The sequence below is a fragment of the Hypanus sabinus genome, chromosome 7 (assembly GCF_030144855.1).
Source record: "Hypanus sabinus isolate sHypSab1 chromosome 7, sHypSab1.hap1, whole genome shotgun sequence".
Taxonomy (NCBI): domain Eukaryota; kingdom Metazoa; phylum Chordata; class Chondrichthyes; order Myliobatiformes; family Dasyatidae; genus Hypanus; species Hypanus sabinus.
The window spans coordinates 101324619-101346192 of NC_082712.1; the positions used below are offsets into that span (position 1 = coordinate 101324619).

Genomic DNA, 21574 nt, shown 5'->3' on the forward strand with positions numbered 1-21574 from the left:
CCTTGTCAAAAGCCTTTTGAAATCCTTTGTCAGGATTTCGGCCCAAAACGTTGACTGTTCGTTTCCATGGATGCTGCCCGACCTGCTGAGTTCCTCCAGCATGTTGTTCGTGTTGCTTTGACCATAGCATCTGCAGTGTACTTTGTGTTTATGCATAGTTCTAAGGTGCTTGGAAATAGGTACTGAGGGGATGTCAGGGGTAAGTTTTTCATATAGAGAGTGGTGGGTGCGTGGAATGCACTGCCGGTGGAGGTGGTAGACATGGATACAATAAGCCTCTTAGATAGGTACATGGAGCTTAGAAAAATAGAGGGCTAAGCACTGGGGAAATTCTAGGCAGTCTGTAGAGTAGGTTACATGGTCGGCAGAACAGAAGGGCCTGTATTATGCCGTGGATTTCTATGCCTTATGTTCTGTTCTATGTCAATGCACTGATGTGATGTAATCTGGATGAATAGTGTGCAAGACAAACTTTTCAATGTATCTCAGTACATGTGACACTAGTAAAATAATTTACTGATTTCCTATTTATTTCCTACATGCTGGACTTGAGGTTGAGTGTCACTGAAAGTTGAAGATCATATGCTATTGGAGATAATCTTATTTGTGTTGTTAGGTATTGGAGTTGGTTTATTATTATCACATTACCATGATACAATGAAAAGCTTGTCATGCATACTGTTCATGCAGATTAGATTATTACACAGAGCACTGAGGTAAAACAACAGTTGTGCACAATAAAATGTAACAACTACAGGGAAAGTGATGTGCTGGTAAATAAGGTGCAAGATCATAACATGGTAGATTGTTAGGTCATCTTGTCATAAAACAGGTCCAGTCAAGATTATGATAACGGAGTAAAAACTGCCCTTGGGCCTGGTGTGTTCCAGCATGCTGTAATCCTGTAAAGTTATTACTGTTTTACTTCTCCCTCTAACTGCCTCATTCTCTCTTGCACAGGAAACTGTCTACGAGTATTATGTGGATCCAAAAACCAAAGTCTGGACCTCATTTGAGGAAAAGTTGATGAAATCTTGGCGTTATCCCTCCAAGTAAGGTCACTGCTTGAGTACATAGTTTGAGAATAACTTTCTTTACCATTGCTTGTCTTGTGCCTCCAGTCAGTGACAGCAGTTTGCTAGTCTTTGTGTAAACCACTATCAAGCTAGTTCCAAGTTCAAGGATTGACTTTATTCACTGTATACATTTATATGTATTAGGGATTTTACTGTGGTGTATTGGTTAGGCAAAAACATACAACAAAAACAACATCACTCAACAATGATAAAGAATAAATAATGATTAAAAAACAAACTTGGAGGTTAAAATACAGATATGGAATACAATGTGCATAAATACATAAATACCAGAGTGTATTCATGTAAACAGCATTATAAAAAGTGGTTTAAAGTGTTTACAATGCAGTGACGGGGATGGGGGGGGGGGTGACTAGAATGGTTGATTAGATTAACTGTTTGTGAGAAGGAACTTTAAAGATGGCATAATGTTTGTGTTTTAACAGCCCTATGTTACTTTCCAGATGGGAGTTTTTGGAAAAGGCAGTTTCCAGGGTGGGTGATGTCTGCAATGATTCTTCCTGTCTACTTTTTTGTCCTGGACTTACTCAACTTCTGTAATAACCTTTGCAATATACAAAACTAAAGCAAACTGTCAAATTCTGCTGACCTGACAGTCTGCTGCAGTTTTTGTATATTGTGAAATAACAGCTGATGTGAGGAAGCTCTCTATGATGTTAGTGTAGAATCATGCCAATATGCTCAGGTGAAGGTGAAAGATTTAGCACATAGAAGGGGCTTATTGAACAGCAAGGCACAGTTTCCTTCCTGAGTAGAGAAGCTTTGTGCTGAACGGTGGTGGAGAAGTGATTGTCCACAAGCCCTTGAGGTTTTTAACTGACCTTCTGTAAAATGTCTGAGCTGAAAGAATCGCACAGCCTGGACTATTTACATTAAGGAAGGCTTCAGAATATCCCAGAGCTCCTTATAGTCAATGAAGGCTGTGGACCTTTTGCCATCATTCGAGTATTGAAATTCATAGTGGTAAGCATGATGCTATTACAGCTTGGGGCCTTCCAGAGTTTGGGGTTAAATTCCACACCGTTCAATAAGGAGTCTCTGTATGTCCACCCCGTGGATTGTGTATGTTTCTTCAGGTCTCACAGTCCAAAGATGTATTGGGTAGGTTAATTGAGCATTGTAAATTGTCCCATGATTAGGTCAGGGTTAATCAGGTTTGTCGGGTTGCTGGGGCTGCATGGCTCGAAGGGCCAAGAGGGCCTACTCCCTGCTCTATCACTAAATAAAAAATAGCAACCGGATAGTCTGAAGGTGGAGTTAATGGAAGTTAATCCCATAATCCTCTTTACAAAGGTTCTTTGACATTAACCCAAAGGAGTTAAGAGATCCTCACTTGATGTTGTTTTTGAGAAACAGTAGTCTGAGCTGTGCAGTAGTGCAGTGTTCCTCAGTGCTACCCACCCCGTGGTGTAGCAATGTCTCAGCACTGCTGTTGGACAGCATTACCTCAGCAACAGTATGGCACTCTTCTGACTGGTCTGGGGTTCCATAAGACATAGGAACAGAATGAGGCCATAGGGCCCATCAAGACTGGTCCACTATTCCATTGTGCCTGATTTATTATCTCTCCCAACCCCATTCTCTTGCCTTCTCCCCATAACTTCTGTCACTCTGACTAATTAATAACTTGTCAACTTCCACTTTCAAATGGCCATTGACTTGGCCTCCATAGCCATTTGTGACAGTAAATTCCACAGATTCACCACCCTCTGGCTGAAGGAATTGCTCCTCATCTCTGTAGCCATCCCTTCTGAAGCTGTATCATCTGGTCCTAGACTCCCCCACCATAAGAAACATCCTCTCCACATTCACTCTATCTAGGCCTTTCAATATTCAATAGCTTTCATAAAGATCCCTCTCATTCTTCTAAACTCTAGTGAATACAGGCCCAGAGCCATCAGATGCTCCTCATATGTTAACCCTTTCATTCCCAAAATAATTCTTCTGAGCCTTCTCTAGACCCTCTCCAATGCGTTAGGGGCCAAAAACCAGTGCCTAATAAAGCCTTGCTTTTATATTCTCGTACTGTTGAATTGAATGCTAATGATGACCCCTGCAGAACACCACTAGCCTCTGCCAGCCAACCAGAAAAGGTTCCCTTTATTTCCACTCCTTGTCTCCTGCCAATCTTCTATTGATGCTAGTGACTTACTTGTAATACCATGGGCTCTTGTTAAGCAATCTCGTGTGGCATCTTGTCAAAGGCCTTCTGAATCCAAGTAAACACGATCCACTAATTCTCCTTTTGTCTGCCATTTCTTTGTCCTCCATTACTACCTCTCCAGCATAATTTTCCAGCAGTCCGATATCCACTCTTTCTTCTCCTTTTACTCCTTATACAATGCCTTGAAAAATTACTCAGTCCCTATACTTTTTCACATTTTATTGTCTCATTTTCTAAATTTAAAATATTATTGGGCTAATCTAAAGAACATTGTGCATCATGTAAAAATCAAAAGAAAAATTCCAAAAACTGTCAATGATTTACTAAAAATTAAAAACCAAAATTGTGAGACTGACAACCCCTGTACTTTTCCTCAGGTGCAATACCTTTCCAACTCACCCAGTTTGTTCATGTAGAGAATTAGAGGATCACTTGAATAAGTACCCTGTCTCTGTAAGGCCCAACAGACCAAGATAAAGACAAAAGGACATTCAAAGCAAGTCAGGGAAATGATATTAGAGGAGTTCAAATCTGGGGCAGGGTACAAGACCATCTCAAAGGCATTGAACATAGTGCAGTCCCTTGTGAAAAAGTGGAAAAGGTTTTGAAACCACAGCCAGCCTGCCAAGGTCAGGCCAACCCTCTAAACTTGATCACTGGAGAAAAATGGCACTTGTAAGAGAAGCTACTGTGGGTGAGCTGCAGAAGTCAGTGGCTGCAACTGGAGAAGAAGTTCAAGGCTGCATAATCTCTAAGAACTTGCTCAGAAAGTATGGAAGATGGAAAGATGGAAGAGTGGCAAGGAAGAAGCCCTGGCTAAAAAAAAAAGCATATCCTCACCTGTAGAGATTTTTTCCAAAGCTCACTAAAAAGATACTGTAAAAATGTGGAATAAGGTTTTGTGGTCAGATGAGACTAAAATGGAATATTTTAGCTTCAACATTAAGCAGTACATGTGGTGTAAATGTAATAATGTGCATCAGCCAGATAGTAGTGTTCCAACTGTTAAGTATGGTGGAGGTAGCATCGTGCTGTGGGGATGATTTTCAGCAGCAGGGACTAGAAATCTGGTCAGGATTGATGGGAAAATGAATGCTGCTAAATACAGAAAAATCCTCAATTAAAAATCTGCTGGCCTCTGCCAGATAGCTTAAACTGGGGAGCAAGTTTGTCAACAGGACAACGACCCAAAGTCCATTGCCAGAGCCATTGCCAGTGGCTTCAAATGAAGAAAATTGATGTCCTTGAGTGGTCCACGCAGTCCTAACCTTAACCCAATTAAACATCTCTGGCAAGACCTCAGGACTACTGTCTACCAGCACTCCCCAGATCACAGCTTAAGCAGTTTTGCAAGGAGGAATGGGAAAATCTTTCTCCCTCATGTTGTGCAAAGCTAATAGAGACTTAGTCAAGAAGACTAAGGCTGTAATAGCTCTGAGAGGTGGCTTAACTAAGTACTGAACTAAGGGGGATGAATACTTTTGAACTGCTGACATTCCAGTTTTTGATTTTTTAATTTTTCATGCTTTACTATTTTCACTGTTTTTTGGGATCCACCGTAGAAAAAGGAGTATGTGATTCACACATCAGTTAAATTGATTAAAATCCCTGGTTGTAATACTCGTTTATGTGAACTAAAGGTTGGGAATAAAATACTTTTACAAGGCCCTTGATATCTGAAATACCTTTTGATACCCTCTTTTGTATTATTGGCTAGCTTACCTTCACATTTCATCATTTCTCTCATTATTGCTTTTTTAGTTTTCTTCTGTTGGTTTTTAAAGAATTCCCAATCCTCTAACTTCCCACTTTTTGTTGCCCCTTGCCTTTGCTTTTATGCTGTCTTTGACTTCCCTTGTTAGCCTCGGTTGTGTCATCCACCCTTTAAAATACTTCTTCATCTTTCCTGCAATCTACTCTGCATTCCAGATTGCTCCCTGAAACTTCTGCCATTGCTGCTCTGTTGTCATCATTGCTAGTGTCCCCTTCCAATCAACTTTGGCCAGCTCCTCTTTCATTAGAACAGAACCACTCTAACCACTCTGCCTACCCACCTGTCCTTTTGATACAATGTGAATCCTTGGATGATAATGACTTAGTGATGCCCGCAACTTCACACCTGGCAATCTTTAACTGCATTACTAGATTATCTACCCTACTCTGTACCTATTCCCTACACTGTGTGCATTCAACTATGACAACTTTAGTCCTATATTCCTCACCCTCTTTGATTTTGTCCCATGTTGCACTTCAACTCATCCTATTCTTTGTGGTTTTGCCTTATCATCTGCCTGTCCATCCTCACTATCTCAAACACTGGATCTGCTTGTATACCAATTACCCCATCCTCTGCCCTATCTCCCCAGTTCCTATTCTCCCTGCCAAATTCGTTTAAACTCTCCTTAACAGCTCTAACAAACATGCCCACAAAGATATTGGTTTCTCTTGGGTTCAGGTATTACCCATCCATTTTGTACTGGTCATACCTTCCCCAGTATAAATCAAAATGATCCAGAAATCTGAAACACTGCCCTCAGCCACACATTCAGCCACTAAATCATTCTATTCTTACCCATACTGACATGTAGCACAGGTAGCATTCCAGAGATTATTACCCTGAAGATCCTGCTTTTCAGCCATCTACCTAACTTCTATATTCACTTTTCAGGACTTCCTCCCTTTTTCTACCTGTGTTGTAACACAGCTTCCAGCTGCTTACTCAGCCCCCTTTAGTGTGCTGTGGATATGATTGGAGACATCCCTGACCTGATATCTGGGAGGCAACATACCATCCAGGTATCTCTTTTACGTCCACAGAATCTCCCATCTAACTGTGGAATCCCCTATTGCTACTGCACTCCTGTTCTCACCTCTTCCCTTCTGATCCACAGAGAATCATTTGCTGCACCCCCACCAATGGTACCCAAAGTGGTATACATATCTTTGAGGGGTTCAGCCACAAGGAGATTCTGCACAAGCTACCTATTCTCTTTCCCTTTCCAGACAGTCACCCAGGTACCTGTCTCCTGCACCTAAGGAGTGATTACCTCCCTGTCTATCATCTCTTCTTTCTCCCATATGAGCTGAAGGACGTTCAGCTGCAACTCCAGTTCCTTCCCTCATCTCAGCCCCTCTAGTGGATGCTCCTTTAAAACTGCCCCCCTACCCCCATGACATTGTGGCCCTTCCTCTATGTTGTTACCCCAGCAATGGTGTCCCCTCTGACAAGTTGAGTCTCTCGAAATGTTTTGGAAAAGGCTCTAGAGAGGGGCAACATACAAAACACTGGAGGAATTCAGCAAGTGAGGCAGCATCTATGGAGGGGAATAAACTGTTGATATTTTGGGCTGAGACCCTTTATGAGAACTGGGAAGAGGAAGAAGCCAGAATAAGAAGGTGGGGGAGGAAACAATAAAGCTAGCAGGTGATAGGTGAGGGGGAAAGTGAGTGGGTGGGGGAGACGATCCCTTCCATAGACACTGCTTGACCTCCTGAGTTCTTCTGGCATTTTGTGTATGTTGCTCTGGATTTCCAGTATCTGCAAAATCTCTTGTGTTTCAGGAGTATTACTCTGTGTTAAAGTCATTCTGTTACACAGTAGCTATCTGACATCTTGCTCTGTTGCTTTCTTTCTCTCCCACAGCCTGCCTTTCTACAAAATCATTGTCCCCACAGTGGATACGGTGCGCTACAACTTCCTGGTCACCAGCCTGGTGTCCAACCAGTGCCCTGTGCTGCTGGTTGGACCTGTGGGCACGGGAAAGACCTCAGTGGCTCAGAATGCACTTCAGAGCCTTGATTCAGTTACATGGTCAGTACTGACTGTCAACATGTCTGCTCAGGTAAGGAAAATTCCCCCTTATTCACGGCATTATAGAGAGAAGTTACAAGGATGTTGCTGGGACTTGAGGACCTGAGTTATAAGGAAAGGGTGAATAGGTTAGGACTTTATTTCCTGAAGTGTAGAAGAATGAGGGGAGGTATACACAATTATGAGAGCTATAAATAGGGTAAATGCAAGCAGGCTTTTTTCACTGAGGTTACATGAGACAGGTGGACTCGTCAGCCCACCTAGGAGAAGGAAACCTCTACTGCCTTGCGGCCATACCACCCATGCCCACCCATGGGAAGGGCTTCGGGAGTAAACCCTGAGGAAGAAATCTGGAGCCGGGGTCCCTAAGGCAGTTTGATGTTTACAACTTCACTCTGGCAACCTCTGCGACAACACTGGTGCCAAGCTGTATCAGCGCTTGCCCTTCCCTTGGACAACATCAGTGACATGGAGAGGGGGAGCCCACTGCATGGGCAACAGCCGGTTCTTCAAATCTTCCTGTGCAGGCTTGCACCCTGGAGAAGACACAATCCACCAAGGGTGCAAACCTATGATCCCTGAGATCGATGGTTGCCTACTTCCCCTCTGACATCTGATTCCTAAATGGACATTGAACCCATGGACACTACTTCATTTTTAAAATATATTATTTCTGTTTTTTGCATGCCTTTTAATCTATTCAATATGTGTATACTGTAATTGATTTAGTTATTATTTTTTTCTATATTATATATTGCACTGAACTGCTGCTGCTAAGTTAACAAATTTCACGACACATACTGGTGATAATAATTCTGATATTACTATATTAGACTAGAACTGGAGGTCATAGGTTAAGGATGAAAGCAGCAATATTTAAGGAGAACTTGAAGGGCAACTTCTTCACAGACAGTGGTATGAGTGTGGAATGAACTGCCAGTGGAAGTGGTGGATGCACCATTTAAGAGGTTTGGATAAGTACATGGATGGCAGGGACATGGAGGGCTTTGGTTTGGGGCAGTCAATGGGACTAGACAGAATAATAGTTTTGTGTGGATTAGATGGACTGAAGAACCTGTTTCTGTGCTGTCATGCTCTAAAAGGCACTTAAAAGACACTATTGTATTCACTTCCACCACCTCCACTGGCAGTGCATTCCACACGTCCACTGTGTGGAAAAAATTACTCCTGACGTCCCCTAGGTACCTATTTCCAAGCACGTTAATACTGTGCCCTCTTGTGTTAGCCCTGGGAAAAAGCCTCTGTCTATCCACACTATCGATGCCTCACATCATCTTATAAACCTCTATCAGGTCATCTCTCATCCTCCGTCACTCCAAGGAGAAAAAGCTAGGTTCACTCAACCCGTTCTCGTAAGGCATACTCCCCAATCCAGACAACATCCTGGTAAATCTCCTTTGCACTCTTCCTACAGTATCAACATCCTTCCTGAAGTGAGGTGACCAGAACTGAACATAATACTTCAAGTGAGGTCTGACCAAGGTCTTGTATAGCTGTAACATTACCTCACGACTCTTGGACTCAATCCCATGGTTGATGAATGCCAACACACCATATTCCTTCTTAATGACACTGTCAACCTGCACAGCAGCTTTGAGTGTCCTATCAACATGGACAGCAAGATCTCGCAGAACCTCCACACTACCAAGAGTCTTAACATTTATATTATATTCTGCCTTTAAATTTGACCTACAAAAATGAACCACTTCACGCTTATCTGGGTTGAAGTCCATCTGCCACTTCTCAGCCCAGTTCGGCATCGTATCTTTGTCCGACTGTAAACTCTGACCACCCTTCAGACCATGCACATCACTCCCAACCTTTGTGTCATCAGCAAACTTACTTAATCACCCTTCTACTTCTTCATCCAGATCATTTATTAAAATCACAAAGAGGAGTAGTCCTAGAACAGATCCCTGAGGCACTCCACTGGTCATTGACCTCCATGTAGAATGCGAACCACCTACAACCACCTTTGCTTTCTGTGGGCAAGCCAAATATGGATCCACAAAGCAAGGTCTCCTTGAATCCCATGCCTCCTTACTTTCTGAAGGAGCCTAGCATGGGGAACCTTATCAAATGCCTTGCTGAAATCCATATACACTACATCCACTGCTCTGCCTTCATTAATGTGTTTTGTTATATCCTCAAAGAATTCAATCAGTTTTGTAAGGCACAACCTGCCCTTGACAAAGCTATGCTGACTATCCCTAATCAGATAATGTCTCTCCAAATGCACATAAATCATGCCTTTCAGGATTTTCTCGAACAACTTGCCCACCACTGAAGTCAGACTCGCTGGTCGGTAGTTTCCTGGGTTATCTCAGCTCCCTTTCTGAAACAAGGGAACAACATTTGCAACCCTCCAGTCTTCCAGTACTTCTCCCATTCCTATTGCTGATGATCACAGGAAGCTCAGCAAAACCCTCCCTCACTTCTCATAGTAGCCTGGGTCTCATTTGGTCCTGGTGAATTACCTAACTTAATGATTTTCAAAAGCTTCGGCACACCCTCTTTCTTAATGTCTACATGTTCAAGCATTTCAGTCCACTTTAAGTCATCCCCACAATTGCCAAGGTCCTTTTCACTGGTGAACACTGAAGTATTCATTAAGTACCTGCGCTATCTCCTCTGGCTCCATGCACATGTTTCTACAATCACACCTGATTGGTCCTGTTCTCACATGGCTCAACCTCTTGCTCTTCACATACTTGTAAAGCAAGTTGTTTATTTGTAAAATACTTGGTTTGTTTGCTTGTAGAATGTTTAGTTCTGGTTACCCCCATTACAAGAAAGATGTGGGGGTTTTGGAGAGGGTGCTGAAGAGATTCATCAGGCTGCTGCTGGGATTAGAGGATATGAGCCATAAGGAAAGGTTGAACTAATTGGGTTGTTTTCTCTGGAGTGGAGGAGGCTGAAAGAAGATATGACAGTGGTTCATAAGATTATGAGGCATAGATAGAGTAGACAAACAGCATCTTTTTCCCAGAGTTAAAATGTCTAATACAGAAGGGCATGTATTTGAGGGGGTAAGTTCAAATGAGATGCATGGGGCAAATTTTTAAACAGAAAGAGGTAGCTACCTGGGGTGGTGCTGAAGGAGGCAGTTACAATAAAGCCATTCAAGAGGCTTTTAGATGGGCACAGGAATGTAAGGAAATAGAAATTGGGGAGGGTTTAGTTTAGTTAGCCATTTGATTTAATCGGTATTCACTAAGGAGAAGGATATTGAATTGTGTAAGGTAAGGGAAACAAGTAGGGTAGTTATGGAAACTATGATGATTAAAGAAGAGGAAGTCCTAGAACTTTTAAAGAATATAAAAGTAGATAAGTCCAGACAGGATATTCCCTAGGACCTTGAGGGAAGTTAGTGTAGAAATAGCAGGGCTCTGACCGAAATATTTCAAATGTCATTAGAAATGGGGATTGGCGTATTGCTCATGTGGTTTAAAAAGGATTCTAAGAGTAAACCTAGCAATTATCAGCCTGTAAGTTTGACATCAGTGGTAGGTAAATTAATGGAAAGTATTCTTAGAGATGGTATATATAATTATTTGGATAGGCAGGGTCTGATTAGGAGCAGTCAACACGGATTTGTGCGTGGAAGGTCATGTTTGACAAATCTTATTGAATTTTTTGAAGAGGTTACTAGGAAAGTTGATGAGGGTAAAGCAGTAGATGTTGTCTATGTGGACTTCAGTAAGGCCTTTGACAAGGTTCCACATGGTAGGTTAGTTAGGAAGGTTCAGTCATTAGGTATTAATATCGAAGTAGTAAAATGGATTCAACAGTGGCTGGATGGGAGATGCCGGAGAGTAGTGGTGGATAACTGTCTGTCAGGTTGGAGGCCGGTGACTAGTGGTGTGCCTCAGGGATCTGTACTGGGTCCAATGTTGTTCGTCATATACGTTAATGATCTGGATGATGGGGTGGTAAATTGGATTAGTAAGTATGCAGATGATACTAAGACAGGTGGTGTTGTGGATAATGAAATAGGTTTTCAAAGCTTGCAGAGAGATTCAGTCCAGTTAGAAGAGTGGGCTGAGCGATGGCAGATGGAGTCTAATGCTGATAAATGTGATGTGCTACATTTTGGTAGGAATAATCCAAATAGGACATACATGGTAAATGGTAGGGCATTGAGGAATGCAGTAGAACAGAGTGATCTAGGAATAATGGTGCATAGTTCCCTGAAGGTGGAATCTCATGTGGATAGGGTGGTGAAGAAAGCTTTTGGTATACTGGCCTTTATAAATCAGAGCATTGAGTATAGGAGATGGGATAATGTTAAAATTGTACAACGCATTGGTGAGGCCAAATTTGGAGAATTGTGTACAGTTCTGGTCAGCGAATTATAGGAAAGATGTCAACAAATTAGAGAGAGTACTGAGGAGATTTACTAGATGTCACCTGTATTTCAGCACTTAAGTTACAGAGAAAGGTTGAACAAGTTAGGTCTTTATTCTTTGGAGCATAGAAGGTTGAGGGGGGACTTGATAGAGGTATTTAAAATTATAGAGTTGACGTGGATAGGCTTTTTCCATTGAGAGTAGGGGAGATTCAAACAAGAGGACATGAGTTGAGAGCTAAGGGGCAAAAGTTTAGGGGTAACATGAGGGGGAACTTCTTTACTCAGAGAGTGGTAGTTGTGTGGAACGAGCTTCCAGTAGAAGTGGTAGAGGCAGGTTCGCTTTTGTCATTTAAAAAAAAATTGGATAGGTATATGGACAGGAAAGGAATGGAGAGTTATGGGCTGAGTGCAGGTAGGTGGGACTAGGTGAGAGTAAGCGTTCGGCACGGACTAGAAGGGCCGAGATGGCCTGTTTCCATGCTGTAATTGTTATATGGTTATTATTAATTTAAATTAATTCAGCAGAACATTGTGGGCTGAAGGGCTTGTTCCTGTGTTGTACTTCTTTTAATGTAACCCCTCCAGCTGCCTTAGCCCCATTGTTCTGTCTAATCATCTCCCTGACATCTTTCTCATGTTGTGGGTGAAGAGCTCCAAAGTTCAGCTGCTGTTGAAGACCAGAGGGACTGGGACATGGGACCCCAGCTACCACTACCCTTTCTGATATGGAGATCTATTGCTTTTCTTCCATCAGTACTGAGTTGAAATCATACACCTTCTCTTGAAATGACACCATGGCAGCTTCACGCGCGTGGTCTGCCCAGGTTCAGGAAGGAGGTTTACCACCTTCTCAAGCAGTTGGGGAATGGACAGTGAATGCTGGCCTCCCTGGCAATATCCACACCTTGTAAAATCAACATAGATCAGAGAGCACTACAGTGCAGAAACGGGTCCCTTGGCCAATTACCATCAGGCTCCTGAACTGGTGTGGATAACCTCACTCACTATAACTCTCAAATGATTCCACAAACTGCATTCTCACTTTCAAAGATTTTACAATGTTCCAGGTATTTTTTCATATGTACAATTTGTTGTCTTTTGCACGCTGTTTGCCAGTCTTTGTTTATGTATAGCTTTTAATAAATTCTATTGTATTTATTGTCCCATGAATGCCTGTAAGAAAATGAATCTCAAGGTAGAAATAATAATGTGATAATAAATTGATTTTGACTTAGATTAATCCTTGTTGAACTGTTATTCTGCCTAGTTCCATCAACCCTCACTTGGACCACAACCCTCTCATCCATGTACTTACCAAATTTCTCCTAAAAGTTGCAATCAAACCGGCATCTACCACTTCCACTGGCAGCTCATTTTCTACTCGTATCACCCTCTGAGTGAAGAAATTCCCCCTCAGGTTCCCCTTAAACATCTCATCTTTCACCGTCAACCTATGACCTCTAATTTTAGTCTCACCCAACTTCAGTGGAAAAAGCCTGCTTGTATTTACCCTATAATTTTGTATACCTCTATCAGACCATCATTCATTCTCCTATGCTTAGGAATAAAGTTCTCTGACATTATTATCAATATTTTTCCTGTAGGTAGGCGACCATACCTTCACATAAAAAAGATCAAGTAATGGATTGGTTGCAGCTGAGTGTGAACCTAATGAACATACATGGTCCAGAAGCTCATGGTCGAAGGGAAGGTTGAGTGGAGTTCCCAACCATGGATAGATGTCAGTTCTCTTCATAGTGAAATCTGTGCTTAGGCTTAAACAAAAGGTAATGGTGATGCTCAAGAGCCTAGGCAGGACTTTGTAGAGCAAGATTGTAGATGTAACCTGTAACTTTCAGAGCTGGTTAATATCAGAGCAGACTAGGTGCAGATAAGAAGGAAAAAGCTGAATAGTGTGGTTAAGGAAACATGGATCAGATAGGGTCTGGAGACTTGCAAGTTAGAGAGAAGAAACTAAAGAATGCACTTGGAAGAGCGAGAAGGTGGCATGCGAAGGCCTTGGTAAGTAGGATTAAGGAAAACCTCAAGGCATTCTACACATATGTGAAGAATAGGAAGATGGCCAGAGTGAGGGTAGGACTGATCAGGGATAGTAGAGGAAACATGTCTGGAGCTGGAGCTGGAGCAGGTAGGGAGGTCCTTAATGAATTCTTTGCTTCAATGTTCACCAGTGAAATGGACCTTAATGTAAGTGAGGACGGTGTAAAACAGGCTGATTTGCTTGAACATGTTGATGTTATGAAAGAGGATATGCTGGAACTTTTGAAAAACATTAGGATGGATAGGTCACCAGGCTAGATGGGATACACCCCAGATTATACTTAAGGAACTGAGAGAAGAGATTGCTGATCTTTTAGGATCTCAAAATTGAGGATGGGCAGCTGGAAAGCCAAAGGGGCAGAGATGCTAGAGATAATGGGAAAGTGGATCACGGCGTGGTTCCTTTGGCATTGTGAATGTGATTCCTGACTCTTCACTCTTTTTCACAGACTACATCTAATAACGTCCAGGAAATCATTGAGAGCCGTGTGGAAAAGAGAACCAAAGGTGTTTACGTTCCTCTTGCTGGCAAGAGGCTCATCACCTTCATGGATGACTTGAACATGCCGGCCAAAGACACATTCGGCTCCCAACCACCCCTGGAGCTGCTGAGGCTCTGGATCGATTACGGTTTCTGGTATGACCGACGCAAGCAGACTGTGAAGCACATCAAGGTAATAAAGCTTTTCCTTTCACTGCTTAGGCTTGTTCCAAAATAACTTGCAGCCATTGAGGAAGTTTTGAGCTGTAGTCAGTCACAGCGTGGGAAATGTTCCAGCCAACTTGCCAGAATAGCCATTTGGTCCCTCATATTGAGTCCGGTGTTCAGTAAGATCCTGGTTGATCTTATATCCTTTTATCCCCCTGTACAGTTCTGGCTTTGTCTCATTGAGGTTTCAGCGAGGAAAGGTGAAAGCTATAGGTGGACCTTTTTTGTTTAATTTTTCTTTCTTTCTCATTGCACAGTTAGAGCAGTAAGGATACCAGCTGGGATAGTAGAAAGCTCCTCTTGCAGGACGTGGGAAGGCAGAGTCAACAGTGTCTACACCTGCAAGAAATGCATCCAGATGTAACCTCTTTCAGACTGTGAAAAGGAATTGGATGAACTCCAGGTTATTCAGGAGCCTGAGCTGATCAACAAGCAATACAGGGAGGTAGTAACAACCAAGATTCAGTACTCGGGTAACTGGGTGACCATCAGGAGAGGGAAAGGAGACAGGCAGCCAGTGCAGAGTACCCCTGTGGCTGTTCTCTTAACAACAGGTATACCACTTTGGATTATGTTGGGCTCAGAAGGGCGGTGGGGAGAAGAGGACTGCAGTAGTGATAGGGGATTCCATAGATTGAGTAACCAGTAGGATATTCTGTGGATGCGATAGTGACACCAGATGGTATGTTGCCTCCTAGATGCCAGGGTCAGAGATGTCTCAGATAGCATCCATAGCATTCTAAAGGGAGCAAGCAGCTAGAAATTGTGATACCTTTTGGTACCAGCGACATAGGTAAGAAAAGAGGAGAGGTCCTAAAGAGAGAGAACTTGGAGAGTTAGGAAAAAGCTGAAAAGCAGGACCTCCAGATTAGTAATCTCTGGATTGCTGCCTGTGCCATGCACCAGTAAATCATTTGGCAGATGAATGCGTGGCTGAGGAAATGTTGCGGTGGGGGGGGGGGGCGCAGGCTTTCAGGATTCTTGATCATTGGAATCTCTACTGGAGAAGGTATGATCTATACACAAGGGACGCATTATAACTGAAGCTGAGAGAGGCCAATATCCCTGCTGGCAGGTTTGCAAGAGCTTTTGGGGAGGGTTTAAACTAATTTGGCATGGGAATGGGAACCAGACTGGTAGTTCTGAGGATAGGTCAGTTGGTATACAACTAGATGCAGTGTGTAGTGAGACTGTGAGGAAGGACAGGCAGATGATAGGGCAAAAATACAGTTAGTTGAAGTGCAACATGAGGCAAAACTGAAGAGGGTGATGAAAACAGGACTGAAGTTGTTCTATTTGAATGCACACAATATACAGAGTAAGGTAACACAGCTAAAGATTGGCAGGTATGATGTTGTGGGCACCATTGAGTCGTTATATTCTAAACCAACCACCTGAGGTGAAAGAGGCACTGTTACACCTTTTTCACCACACGGCCGGTGTGTACAGACCACGTGAGATCCTCAGTGATGTTTATGCCAAGGAACTTAATTTGTTCACCCTCTCAACCCCAGATCCATTATGTCAATAGGGGCTAGTCTGTCTCCATTCCTTCTGTAATCCACAGCCAGCTCCTTTATTTTTGCAACATTGAGGGAGAGATTGTTTCCTTAACACTACTGTGTCAGGGTGATGACTTCTTCTATATAGGCTGTCTCATTATCATTTGAGATTAGGCCAATCAGTGTAGTACCATTAGCAGATTGGAGCTGTGAGTGGCGACACCGTCATGAGTGTACAGAGGGTAAAGGAGGGGGCTTAGTACACAGCCCTGAGGGGCATCTGTGTTGAGGGTAGGAGGGCAGAGATGTGGGAGCCCACTCTTACCACCTGCTGGCGATCTGACAGGAAGTCCAGGATCCAGCTACACAAGGCAGGGTGAAGGCCGAGGTCTCTGAGCTTCTTGTCGAGCCTGGAAGGAATTATGGTATTGACTGCTGAACTGCAGTCCAAGAAGAGCATTGTCACATAAGCATCCCTCTTCTTCAGATGTGTAAGGACAGTGTGTAGGGCTGTGGCTATTGCGTCATCTGTCGATCGGTTGTGTCAGTAGGTGAATTGTAGGGGGTCCAGTGTGGGTGGCAGCACGCTGCAGATGTCATCCTTGACTAGCCTCTCAATGCATTTGCTTATTATTGAAGTGAATGCATCAGGACACCAGTTGTTCAGACATGTTACCTTGGCCGTTTTAGATACAGGAACAACTGCGGATGTTTTGAAGCAGGAGGACACTCTGTACTGAGAGAGGGAGAGATTAACAATGTCTGTGAACTGTTACATACCTGCAGCAATAGAATATACACTGAGTCAGGTTTTAATGTTAAAACCACTATCTTTATTAGTATCTACTCAGAATATAGAAACTTAAATGAAATAAAAGTTAACAGTGTTATGTGTATGTATGTGTGTATATATGCAGCTCCCAAACTACCTAGCTTAGGAACAAATCTTAGAGTCCTTAAAATGATGAAGTAGAAAAGTTCAGTAATCCATGAAATAAGTGAGTAAGGGGAGAGATTTGCAATCCAGGATATAATGTAGGTAGAAGGCGATTACAAAGAATCACAGGTTCCCAGTTGGGTAAACAAAATAACCGTCATCGAAGTTCTTGTCCGTTGAGCCGTTCCAAAATCTACCAGGTGACAGTCACGGGAATATCATCTTCAAGGGGGTTATCACATAGCACCATGTTCCAGGTAAAGGGCCAACAAAAGTGACACCACAGGATAACCCAACAAATCCACACATATGGATTACACGAAGTGACAGTCACCCATCCTTAGTGCACTGTGTGCCGATAATCAACCCAACCTTCTGGGCATAGGAGAGTTCCAAACCACAGCAGTGACAAGCTGAAGTTCCAACAGCATTTTTTTTTCTCTCTCTCTCTCTCTCTCTCTCTCTCTCTCTCTCTCTCTCTCTCTCTCTCTCTCTCTCTCTCTATCTCTCTATCTCTCTATCTCTCTATCTCTCTATCTCTCTATCTTTCTATCTCTCTATCTCTCTATCTCTATATATCTATATATATATATATATATTCCCACTCCCCACAGTCCCACCTCACTCAGGTGCTCTTAAGGTAACGCTTACAATACGATCCTGTGTGTCCCATAACATAACACACCTGCCAGTTGTGCCACACCTGGGTGCACAGATTGCAACTGTCTACTTATTGGAAACACCTGCGAACTTCAGCTTCGGAGATGACCAGGCTGCAGGCCGCATCAGCAGCTCTCCTCGTGGACTCAGTGTTGGCGACATTGAATCGGGCGTAAAAAAGATTTAGCTTGTCTAGCAGAGAGGCACTGCATTTAGCTTTGAAGCCTGTGATGGTGTGCAGATGTTGCCATAAGCGGCGTGTTTTGTTGGTGGAGAGTTGAGCCTGATTCTTGTTCCTGTATTGTCGTTTCATTGCCTTGATGACTGCGCAGATCGTAGCTGCATTTCTTGAGCTCCTGCTGATTTCCATCAACGTTAGCTTTGTGTCGCACAGTAAGTGTTACTCATACAGAACTGTTATTCCAGGATCAAATTTGATTAGGGAGCTTAAGGTAAAGGACCCTTGAGAAATAGTGTTCATAGAATTCACTCTGCAGTTTAAGAAGGAGAAGCTAAAGTCAGATGTATCAGTATTACAGTGGAGTAAAGGGAATTCCTGAAGCATGAGAGAGGAGCTGGCCAAAGTTGATGAGAAGGAGACACTAGCAGGGGTGATGGCAGAACAGCAACAGCTAGAGTTTCTTTAAGCATTTGAAGAGGTATAGGATACATTCCAAAGATGAAGAAGTATTCAAAGTAAGAAGTAATATTCTAAAGAGAAGTTTATGTAACCATGACTGACAAGGAAAATTAAAGGCAGCATAAAACCAAGATTTGGGTGCTCTTAAACACCAACAGAGGGGAACTAAAAAAAAGCCGTAAGGAGAGAAAATATGAAATATGAACCTAAGCTAGCCAATACTATAAAAGAAATACCAAAAGTTTTTACATATATATAAAGAGAAAAAGGGTGATGAGTGGACTGCTGGAAAATTACACCGGAGAGGTAGTAATGAGGACAAAGAAAAGATGAACGAACTTAAAAAGTATTTTGCATCAGTCTTCACAGAATGCCAGAATTTCAAGAGCATCAACGGACAGAAGTGAGTGTAGTCACTATTAATGAGGAAAGATGCTTGGGAAGCTGTAAGGTCTGAAGGTAGATAAGTCACCTACAGACTACATACCAGAGTTTTGGAAGAGGTTAGTAATAAGAGACATTAGTAATGATCTTTCAAGAGTAGGTTGATTATGGAATGGTTCCAGAGGGCTAGAAAATTGCAAATGCCGCTCCACTCTTTTAAGAAGGGAGAGAGGTAGAAAAAAGAAAATTATAGGCCAGTTAACCTGACTACAGTGGTTGGGAAGATGTTGGAGTCCTTTATTCAGGATGAGGTTTCGGAGTACTTGGAGACACATGATAAAAATGTCAGTGTGGTTTTGTTAAGGGGAATCTTGCCTGACAAATCTATTAGAACTCTTTGAGGGAATAATATGCAAGATAGACAAAGGAGAGTCAGTGGATCTAGTTTACTTGGATTTTCATGGGGACTTTGACAAATGCCACTTTACAAGATAAATGTCCATGTATTATGGAATGATACTATCATGGATAGAAGATTAGCTGACTGGCAGGAGGCAAAGAGTGGGAATAAAGGAAGCATATTCTGGTTGGCTGCCAATGACTACTGGTGTTCTGCAGGGGTTGGTATTGAGACCACTTCTTTTCACTTTGTATGTCAACAGTTTGGATGATGGAATTGATGGCTTTGTGGCCAAATTTGTAGATGACACAAAGGTAAGTGGAGTGGCAGATAGTGTTGAGGAAGAGGGAGTCTGCAGAAGAACTTAGATTGAGAGATACACAAAAAAGATCATATGACTTCAACCTGTCCTCCAGCATCTTTAGACGGTTAGAGTCTTTCTCTCAAAAACTAGAGGCATATAAAGAGAAAGATTAGCTTTTTTGTCACATGTAAATTGAAGTATCAGAACATACAGTAAAGTGCATAGTTTGCATCTGTAAGACCATAAGACAGGAGCAGAATTAGGCCATTCAGCCCATCGGGTCTGCTCCACCATCCCATCAGGCTGATCCCGAATCCCATTCAACCCCATACATCTGCTTTCTTGTCATATTCTTTGATGCCCTGACCAATTAGAAACTATCAATTTCCGCTTATACTAATTGCTTCCACTGCAATCTGTGGTAGCACAGATCCACTACTCTCTAGCTAAAAAATTTCCTCCTTATCTCTGTTCTGAAAGGTCACCCCTCAATTTTGAGGCTGTGCTTTCTGGTTCTGGATACCCCCACCATAGGAAACATCCTCTCCAAATCTACCTTATCTACTCCCTTCAACATCTGATAGATTTCAATGAGATTCCCCCTCCCCACTTTCTTCTAAATTCCAGTGAGTACAAACACTCCTCATATGTTAACCTCCTTCATTCTTGGAATCATCCTCATGAACCTCCTCTGGACTCTCTCCAATGACCACACACCCTTCCTGAGATACGGGGCCCAAAATTGTTGACAATACTCTAAGTGCGTCCCAACTAGTGCCTTAGAGAGGCTCAGCATTATCTCTTTGCTTTTATATTCCATTCCCCTTGAATAAATGTCAACATTGCTTTTGCCTTTACTATAGACAGAACCTGTAAATTAACCTTCTGGGAGTCTTGCACAAGGACTCCTAAGTTCCTCTGCATCTCTGATGTTTGAACCTTTTCTCCATGGTCTGCACTATTGTGCCTTTTACCAAAATGCATCATCATACATTTCTCAACACTGTATTCCATCTGCCACTTTTATGCCCATTCTTCCAATTTGTCTAAGTCCTGTTGCAATCACATTTCTTCCTCAGCGCTACCTACCCCACCACCTACACTTTGCTACAAAGCTATCAATTCTACTATCTAAATCATTGACAAACAATATGAAAAGTAGCAGTCCTAATACTGACCACTGAGGAACATCACTATTCACTGACAGCCAACCAGAAAAGGACCCTTTTATTCCTACTTGCTGCCTCCTGCCTGTCAACCATTCATCTATCCATGCCAGTGTCTTTCCTGTACCTTCCTAGGATTTTACCTCGATAAGGCTCAGGTGTGGCACCTTATCAAATGCCTTTTGAAAACCCAAGTAAATGACATCCACTGCCTCTCCTTTGTCCACCCTGCTTGTTACTTCTTCGAAGAACTCCAATAGTTTTGTCAGGCAAGACTTCCCTTTACAGAACCAATGCAAACTTTGACTTATTTTATCATTAAGTACCCTGAAACCTCATTATTAATAATGGACTACCAACACTTTCCTTAACCACTGAGGTTAGGCTAACTGGCTTATAATTTCCTCTCCTTTGTCTTTCTCCCTTCATACAGAGTGGAGTGACATTTGTAATTTTCTAGTCCTCTGGGATTGTGCCAGAATCTAAGACCTTTGACTGTGCCTATCACTTTGTCCTAATAGTAATGGCACTCACTCCTTCTCCCTGACACTCACAGACATCTGACACACTGCTAGTATCTTCCACAATGAAGACTCATACAAAGTACTCATTAAGTTCATCTGTTATTTCTTTGTCACCCATTACTACCTCATCAGCATCATTTTCCAGTGGTCCAATATCAACTCTCACCTCCCTTTTACTTTTTATATAACAAAAAATTTCAGTATTCTGCTTTATATTATTGGCTAGTTTGCCCTCATATTTCATCTTTTCCCTTCTTTTAGCTTTTTTAGTTGCCTTTTGTTGGATTTTAAAAGCTTCTTATTCATCCAACTATCACTCACCTTTGCTATCTTATATGCCCTTTTCTTGGCTCTTAGCTTCCTTTGTCAGCCGCAGTTGTCTACTCCTGCCATTTGAGAACTTCTTCCTCTGTGGGATGCATCTATTCTGCGCCCCAGAAACTTCAGCCTTCTCTCCTCTGCTGTCATACCTGCCAGTATCTTCCTCCAATCTATCTGGGCAAGCTCCTCTCTCATGCCTCTGTAATTCCCTTTATTCCATTGCGATCCTGATGCATGTGACTTATGCTCTCCCTCTCAAATTGCAGTATGAATTCAATCATATTATGATCACTGTCACCTAAGGGTTCCTTTACATTAAGCTCCCTAATAAGATCTAGGTTATTACACAACACCCAATCTAAAATGACCTTTCCCCAAGTAGGCTCAAGCACAAGCTGCTCTAAAAATCCATGTCATAGGCACTTAACAAATTTCCTCTCTTGCGATCCAACCTGAATTTCCCAATCCCCTTGCATGTTGAAGTCCCGCATTACAATTTTAACATTACCCTTATTACATGTC

General features: G+C 42.4%; 1 protein-coding gene across 1 annotated transcript in view; it reads left to right on the forward strand.

Annotated features, from left to right (window-relative positions):
• Positions 1–21574, forward strand: part of dnah2 (dynein, axonemal, heavy chain 2) — a 462789-nt gene that overhangs the window by 298021 nt on the left and 143194 nt on the right. Inside the window, exons 48-50 of the mRNA XM_059975314.1 lie at positions 961–1052; positions 6905–7103; positions 13955–14179. Coding sequence (XP_059831297.1) covers positions 961–1052; positions 6905–7103; positions 13955–14179 — 516 coding nt within the window. The remainder of the gene's footprint in view (positions 1–960; positions 1053–6904; positions 7104–13954; positions 14180–21574) is intronic.